The sequence below is a fragment of the Nerophis ophidion genome, linkage group LG17 (genome assembly GCF_033978795.1).
Source record: "Nerophis ophidion isolate RoL-2023_Sa linkage group LG17, RoL_Noph_v1.0, whole genome shotgun sequence".
NCBI classification, from domain to species: Eukaryota; Metazoa; Chordata; class Actinopteri; order Syngnathiformes; family Syngnathidae; genus Nerophis; species Nerophis ophidion.
Genome location: NC_084627.1, coordinates 7,057,493 through 7,066,579, shown reverse-complemented (window position 1 = coordinate 7,066,579; position 9,087 = coordinate 7,057,493). Strand labels below are relative to the sequence as shown.

Here is a 9,087-nt window from a genome sequence, read left to right as displayed (position 1 = left end):
TTTAACACAACAAGATAAAAAGATAAAAACATGACAAACTAAAAAAAGACAACAAATAACACATCAACATTACACACAATAACACAAACACATGACACAAAAGTAGAACAACACAAGTGTCACACTTGTGGATCAGAACCATCATCACTGACCTCAACACACTTGGAGATGAAACAACACAACATCTTCGTGTGTGTGTGTGTGTGTGGGTGTGTGTGTGTGTGTGTGAACACTTACCTGCTTCAGGTGAGACAGTCTCTCTCACACACACACAGACACACACACACACACAGAAGGAAGACGAAGAGAGGATGAAGACGAGGTTTAGACGACAGAAGTGGAGGACAGGAAGTGGGAGGAGCTTAACAGTTGAGGTCGTCCCCTGGGGGGATGTGGAGCCCCCCCCCCGCCCCCCCGCCCCCACACAAGGAAGGAGGGGGTTCACATACTGTAGTGATGACATCATCCTACACTCAACAGTGAAGTACACGCACACACACGACCTTTGACCTCCAGCCCAGACAAAGTGAGAAGTGGCTCACCGTGAAGCCGGTCCTGGTCCTGGTCCTGGTCCCGGTCCTGGTCCCGGTCTTCTTGCAGCACAAGCAGGTGAGCGTGAAGACCACCAGGCCGATCAGGGCGCCGGCGGACACCAGAGACCAGAGCCACTCTTGTCCAGGTGCGGCGCCACCTGCTGGTCAAGGAACATCTTGTCTGTATGTCCATCACGTCCTGGCGGCTCATGGGTTACCATGGCAACGCGAACTCAAGTTGAGCACAACAACACAAAAGAGATGAAGAACTTGTGAAAGGAACTTTCTGCTTTGTCAATCTGGCCAGGTAACTAATTACAGCTTTTTGTACTTAATTAAACTACATCACATCAAGAAATAACACAATTGTTTGTATTCTTCATATTCATACATATTGTTACTGCATTTTATACACTATATATATATGTATATATATATATATATATATATATATATATATACATATATATACATAGTATATATAAAATTGTATATATATAAAATCTCCTGATGATTGAGGGAACCCCTCAAGAAACAGTTCTGTAGAGACGAAGTAGTCTTGTGACTTTTCCCACACATGTATGTATATATATATATATATATATATGTATATATATATATATATATATATATATATATATACATATATATACATATATATATACAGTATATATATACATATATATATATACAGTATATATATACATACATAAACAGTATATATATATACACACAGTATACATATATATATGTATATGTATATATATACATATATATATATATATATATATATATATACTGTATGTACCATTATTGTATATACAGTACCTTTATATACCTATATATAAACCTCAACTGTATATACCTAAATACACCTGTATAAATATCTATACTGTATATACCTTTGTATGCCTGTATAGTGTACATATATACATATATATATATATATTTATATATATATTATTTTTTTTTTCCTGAGGGAACTCTTCTGAAGGAATCAATAAAGTGTCTCCGTACATAAGTACCTACACTCCCACATACACACACAAATACAGTACATACTGTATCTACATACTCCAAGTTTGTCCATCTACACGCACATTCACAGTACAAACATACATATACTGTACAAACATACATACATTTACTGTACAAACATACATACATATACTGTACAAACATACATATACTGTACAAACAAACATACATATACTGTACAAACAAACATACATTTACTGTACAAACAAACATACATTTACTGTACAAACATACATACATATACTGTACAAACATACATACATATACTGTACAAACATACATATACTGTACAAACAAACATACATTTACTGTACAAACAAACATACATATACTGTACAAACAAACATACATATACTGTACAAACAAACATACATATACTGTACAAACAAACATACATTTACTGTACAAACATACATACATATACTGTACAAACATACATACATATACTGTACAAACATACATATACTGTACAAACAAACATACATATACTGTACAAACATACATATACTGTACAAACAAACATACATATACTGTACAAACAAACATACATATACTGTACAAACATACATATACTGTACAAACAAACATACATTTACTGTACAAACATACATACATATACTGTACAAACATACATATACTGTACAAACATACATATACTGTACAAACATACATACATATACTGTACAAACATACATATACACATTCTGTTCATATAAAAGTACATAAACATGCACACAATCATGTTTCATCAAACATATATTGTTGTTGTTGCCCTAGGGTGAACTGGGTAACACAAGGCATATTGACAAAATTGTTACTATAACAATCTACAAGGTTAATATGGGTTGCCTCTCTCTCTTCCCCTCCATCTTTCGGTATTCCTTTATCCCATCCATCCATCCATTTTCTACCGCTTATTCCCTTTCGGGGTCGCGGGGGGCGCTGGCGCCTATCTCAGCTACAATCGGGCGGAAGGAGGGGTACACCCTGGACAAGTCACCACCTCAACACAGATAGTCAGACAACATTCACACACTAGGGACCATTTAGTGTTGCCAATCAACCTATCCCCAGGTGCATGTCTTTGGAGGTGGGAGGGGCCTATCCCCAGGTGTATGTCTTTGGAGGTGGGAGGGGCCTATCCCCAGGTGCATGTCTTTGGAGGTGGGAGGGGCCTATCCCCAGGTGCATGTCTTTGGAGGTGGGAGGGGCCTATCCCCAGGTGCATGTCTTTGGAGGTGGGAGGGGCCTATCTCCAGGTGCATGTCTTTGGAGGTGGGAGGGGCCTATCCCCAGGTGCATGTCTTTGGAGGTGGGAGGGGCCTATCTCCAGGTGCATGTCTTTGGAGGTGGGAGGGGCCTATCCCCAGGTGCATGTCTTTGGAGGTGGGAGGGGCCTATCCCCAGGTGCATGTCTTTGGAGGTGGGAGGAAGCGGGAGTAGAACCCCCACATTCACGGGGAGAACATGCAAACTCCACACAGAAAGATCCCGAGCCTGGGATTGAACCCAGGACTGCAGGACCTTGGTGTTGTGAGGCAGACGCACTAACCCCTCTGCCACCGTGAAGCCCGTATTCCTTTATTTATTGTTTTATTTATTTATTTAATCTTTGTAGTTATTATTTTGTATATGTACTGTTGCATTTGAACAACTGTATTGTTGATAATAGAAGTAAACTATTGGTTTTGTTCATAATCAATAGTACTTTTTCTATTGTTATTGTATTGCTCCAGTTTTAGTGTAAAAATGCTCATTGTCATTTCTATATTATTATTTATTTCACTAACTGCTTCTTTGCTATCACTTTTATGATCATATTTGTACATATTAAGTATGTGCTGGTGTTGTTTTATTGTTGCTGTTGTTGTTGTTGTTGTTGTTGTTGTCTCTTTGTGTCTAATCCCCCTCTTATCCTCCTCTGTCTTCCTTTTTCCTCTCTTTCTATCCCCTCCTGCACCAAAAGATAATATAAATACATTTAATAAAGTCAAATGCGAATAAGGCAACAAGAGAAGTATCCTACACTTCTCTTTTGTAAAGTACACCTGAACAGCAGGTATGAGCATCTACATCTACATCTGCATCTGCATCTACATCTACATCTACATCTACATCTGCATCTGCATCTACATCTACATCTGCATCTGCATCTGCATCTGCATCTGCATCTGCATCTGCATCTACATCTACATCTGCATCTGCATCTGCATCTGCATCTGCATCTACATCTACATCTGCATCTACATCTACATCTACATCTACATCTGCATCTGCATCTGCATCTGCATCTGCATCTGCATCTGCATCTACATCTGCATCTACATTTACATCTACATCTGTATCTATATCTACATCTGCATCTGCATCTGCATCTGCATCTGCATCTGCATCTACATCTACATCTGCATCTACATCTACATCTGCATCTGCATCTACATCTGCATCTACATCTGCATCTGCATCTACATCTGCATCTACATCTGCATCTGCATCTGCATCTACATCTGCATCTGCATCTGCATCTACATCTGCATCTGCATCTACATCTGCATCTGCATCTACATCTGCATCTGCATCTGCATCTGCATCTGCATCTGCATCTACATCTACATCTACATCTGCATCTACATCTACATCTGCATCTGCATCTACATCTGCATCTACATCTACATCTGCATCTGCATCTACATCTGCATCTACATCTGCATCTGCATCTGCATCTACATCTGCATCTGCATCTGCATCTACATCTGCATCTGCATCTGCATCTGCATCTGCATCTACATCTGCATCTGCATCTACATCTGCATCTGCATCTGCATCTACATCTGCATCTGCATCTGCATCTGCATCTGCATCTACATCTGCATCTGCATCTACATCTGCATCTACATTTACATCTACATCTGCACCTACATCTACATCTGCATCTGCATCTACATCTACATCTGCATCTACATCTACATCTGCATCTACATCTACATCTGCATCTGCATCTACATCTGCATCTGCATCTACATCTGCATCTACATCTGCATCTGCATCTGCATCTACATCTGCATCTGCATCTACATCTGCATCTACATTTACATCTACATCTGCACCTACATCTACATCTGCATCTGCATCTACATCTACATCTGCATCTACATCTACATCTGCATCTACATCAACTATATGATTTGCTTGAGAAGCTGGACAGGACAAAAAAAAAAAGTCTCTCTCTCTCTCTCTCTCTAATTATATATATATATATATAAACACCTATACTGTATATACCTTTATATATATGTATATATATATATATGCGACTTGTCCAGGGTGTACCCTGCCTTCCGCCCGATTGTAGCTGAGATAGGCGCCAGCGCCCCCCACGACCCCGAAAAGGGAATAAGCGGTAGAAAATGGATGGATGGATATATATATATATATGTCTTGATTGGATTCTCCAGAGAATAGTGCTCGATACCGTGGTAGAGCGCAAAATGTTTGTGTGGGAAAAATCCCAAGACTACTTCGTCTCTACAGAAGTGTTTCATGAGGGGTTCCCTCAATCATCAGGAGATTTTAATGGAAGCATTCACATACAATGGTTTGTATAGAGCACAGAGTGGGTGGGTACAGGCAGGCGTAGGGCGTGGTGATTGGCTCATGTGTTACCTAGGAGGTGTTTCCGTCTGTGGCGGCATGTTGAAATGATTTCACTGTGCTTGTTGAGGGATGACAGGTCTGGATGATATATAATAAACAGTTTCTCTTTTAAGCATAGGTTGCATCTTTTATTACCGCTGTTGTAAGGTGTGCTGGATGCAAGAATTTGCCATGTTATTGAATATTCAACATTATTGTCTTTGAGGTTCCAAATGTGCTTGCTGAGTTCTGTAGAATTCCGCAAGGTCTGGTTGTCATTTCTATATTGGGGCGGCGTGGCGTAGTGGGTAAAGCGGCCATGCCAGAAACCTGAGGGTTGCAGGTTTGCTTCCCACCTATTAACATCCAAATCGCTGCCATCGTGTACTTGGGCAGGACACTTCACCCTTTGCCCCCGGTGCCGCTCACACTGGTGAATGAATGATGAATGAATGATTGGTGGTGGTCGGAGGGGCCGTAGGTGCAAACTCGCAGCCACGCTTCTCTCAGTCTACCCCAGGGCAGCTGTGGCTACTGATGTAGCTTACCACCACCATCGTGTGAATGAATGATGGCTTCCCACTTCTCTGTGAGCACTTTGAGTATCTAATAATAGAAGAGCGCGATATAAATCTAATCCATTATTATTATTATTATTATTATTATTCTAAAGGAGGCCTTGTGATTATTCCATCTGGCTTTAAACGCTCCTTCGGTTAATCCTCCGTACGTGTCGGATGTGTTTATGTCTTTGCGTGTTACCTTTGCTTGGTAAACGACTGATGTTTTTGTAAGCACCCCCCGTTGAGGAGGCAATCAGGTTTCTTGCGACAGTTTCATTCCTTATTGGTTTCAGAGTCGTTTCTATAACACTAAGTGTTGTAGAAATAGGAAGAAGCCAACATAAAAGTTTCAGAGCGTTAACAAAGTCCACCTGCTGACTGATGACCACCAACAGCAAACCACGGCAGGTGTGGACACTGATCACTAAACCACGGCAGGTGTGGACACTGATCACTAAACCACGGCAGGTGTGAACACTGATCACTAATGAGCGGCAGGTGTGGACACTGATCACTAAACCACGGCAGGTGTGGACACTGATCACTAAACCACGGCAGGTGTGAACACTGATCACTAAACCACGGCAGGTGTGGACACTGATCACTAATGAGCGGCAGGTGTGGACACTGATCACTAATGAGCGGCAGGTGTGGACACTGATCACTAAACCACAGCAGGTGTGGACACTGATCACTAAACCACAGCAGGTGTGGACACTGATCACTAAACCACGGCAGGTGTGGACACTGATCACTAAACCACAGCAGGTGTGGACACTGATCACTAAACCACAGCAGGTGTGGACACTGATCACTAAACCACAGCAGGTGTGGACACTGATCACTAAACCACGGCAGGTGTGGACACTGATCACTAAACCACGGCAGGTGTGGACACTGATCACTAATGAGCGGCAGGTGTGGACACTGATCACTAAACCACAGCAGGTGTTGACACTGATCACTAAACCACGGCAAGTGTGGACACTGATCACTAAACCACAGCAGGTGTGGACACTGATCACTAAACCACAGCAGGTGTGGACACTGATCACTAAACCACAGCAGGTGTGGACACTGATCACTAAACCACGGCAAGTGTGGACACTGATCACTAAACCACGGCAGGTGTGGACACTGATCACTAAACCACAGCAGGTGTTGACACTGATCACTAAACCACGGCAAGTGTGGACACTGATCACTAAACCACAGCAGGTGTGGACACTGATCACTAAACCACGGCAAGTGTGGACACTGATCACTAAACCACAGCAGGTGTGGACACTGATCACTAAACCACAGCAGGTGTGGACACTGATCACTAAACCACGGCAGGTGTGGACACTGATCACTAATGAGCGGCAGGTGTGGACACTGATCACTAAACCACAGCAGGTGTGGACACTGATCACTAAACCACAGCAGGTGTGGACACTGATCACTAATGAGCGGCAGGTGTGGACACTGATCACTAAACCACGGCAGGTGTGGACACTGATCACTAAACCACGGCAGGTGTGGACAGTGATCACTAAACCACGGCAGGTGTGGACACTGATCACTAAACCACGGCAGGTGTGGACACTGATCACTAAACCACAGCAGGTGTGGACACTGATCACTAAACCACGGCAGGTGTGGACACTGATCACTAATGAGCGGCAGGTGTGGACACTGATCACTAAACCACGGCAGGTGTGGACACTGATCACTAAACCACGGCAGGTGTGGACACTGATCACTAAACCACGGCAGGTGTGGACACTGATCACTAAACCACAGCAGGTGTGGACACTGATCACTAATGAGCGGCAGGTGTGGACACTGATCACTAATGAGCGGCAGGTGTGGACACTGATCACTAGTGAGCGTCATGCTTCACGTAAAGTGTGAGGTCACACGTCCACGCCAGGGCGCCATTGTTGCGTCACACAGGCTACGCTTGAGTCTCCAGGCTCTCATGCTACTTGCTAACAGCACAAGTGTTAGCGAGGAATCGAACACCGTCGCCGAGATGCGATGCCGACCCCCTGTCGTGACGGCCGGTTGCCGTGGCAACGTGCAGGAAGAAGGCCGCTCGCTGGACGCCGTTGCCACGGAGACGGCCTCAGCAAAGGTATTGTCCACCCGACAGGGTCAAAGGTCAGACAAAAAGGTTGCGTCCGCCATCTTGTCGCGGGGAGGAAGTTGGTCTTGGCCACGATAATCCCGCCAATAAAACCCGCTTTGGTTGCCATGGCAACCGGCTGCCCAATGGCCGCCCGATTAGCATCACAAGCCTGCCGATTATTATTGATGATTGATTATTGATCAGCAACTTCTTTGAGATGAGTCATTACTCGTCACCACTGATGAGGCGCGTGCACGCCTACAAACACAACCAGAAGACTTCAGGAATGTGCTCACCTGAGTCCATGGCGCAGGTGTTGTCCCAAAGCGCGGCGAACGTCAGCAGCATCAGCATCTTCCTCATCCTCCTCATCTTCCTCATCCTCCTCACCACACTGGATCCGCGTCTCCGTCCAGAACCGCGTCCGGCGACCCGGACAGGCGAGCCTTCATCTCCCGGAACCGCGCGGACGTCCGCAGACGACGAGCACGAGCGAAGGTCCGTTCGAGTTCGGAACGATCTCACTCCGAACCCCGCATTTCCGAGGACGATCAAGCGCAGAGTTCGGCGTCGGTTAGGCGGCGAGGAGGAGGAGAAGAAGGAGAAGAAGGAGAAAAAGGAGGAGAGGAAGGAGAAGGAGAAAAAGAAGAAGGAGCTGTCCGCGGTGCTGCCGGAGAGAACGCCATCTTGCCCGTTAATGCGTCCGAAAAAGGAGGGGGGCGGGAAATGGGGGGGGGGGGGGGGGTGATGCTCAACACGCACGCGCTGATAGAGCCTTCACGTGCACAGTCAAGATGATGTTACGTAATCATGTTTCATGGAGACGCTCTTCGACGTTCTTCGAACGTGACGTCACTTCTGCTTTCCATCAGCCGGCCATCAACAATGTCTGCAGTGTGCAGGTTGGCCGCCAGAGGGCAGCAATACTGCATACAGAATTAATATACCGTAAATTAAAAATATATCATTTTAATAATGTTTAGACTTTAGAGCGTCCTTGTGTCTCTGCTGCAATCATAACAAATATCTTATTTAAAGAAAAATAATATGATATGCATAATATAACAAAAGTACAACAAAATAATATTGAAGCAGAGTGGACAAGGCTGCACTAACCAGCAGTCGCCACAAGATGGCAGCAATGTTGCAATAACAGGAAGAAAAAGTACATTTAACACATTTTTAACTTCCATCAACTATCTCTCCA

The 9,087-nt window shown here is 44.0% G+C and overlaps 1 protein-coding gene across 5 annotated transcripts in view; it reads right to left on the bottom strand.

The window, feature by feature from the left end:
- Positions 1–8,459, bottom strand: part of aatkb (apoptosis-associated tyrosine kinase b) — a 34,129-nt gene extending 25,670 nt beyond the window's left edge. For 3 of the 5 annotated variants that reach the window (XM_061875969.1, XM_061875971.1, XM_061875970.1), the window contains exons 1-2: positions 8,177–8,459; positions 543–691 (exon numbers count right to left, since the gene is read on the bottom strand). In XM_061875969.1, the coding sequence (XP_061731953.1) occupies positions 543–691; positions 8,177–8,261 (234 nt within the window). In that variant the 5' untranslated portion in view covers positions 8,262–8,459. Of the gene's footprint in view, positions 1–152; positions 343–542; positions 692–8,176 lie in introns of those variants that run through there. The other 2 variants (XM_061875973.1, XM_061875972.1) reach the window with 2 other exon arrangements.
- Positions 8,460–9,087: the final 628 nt, after the last annotated feature.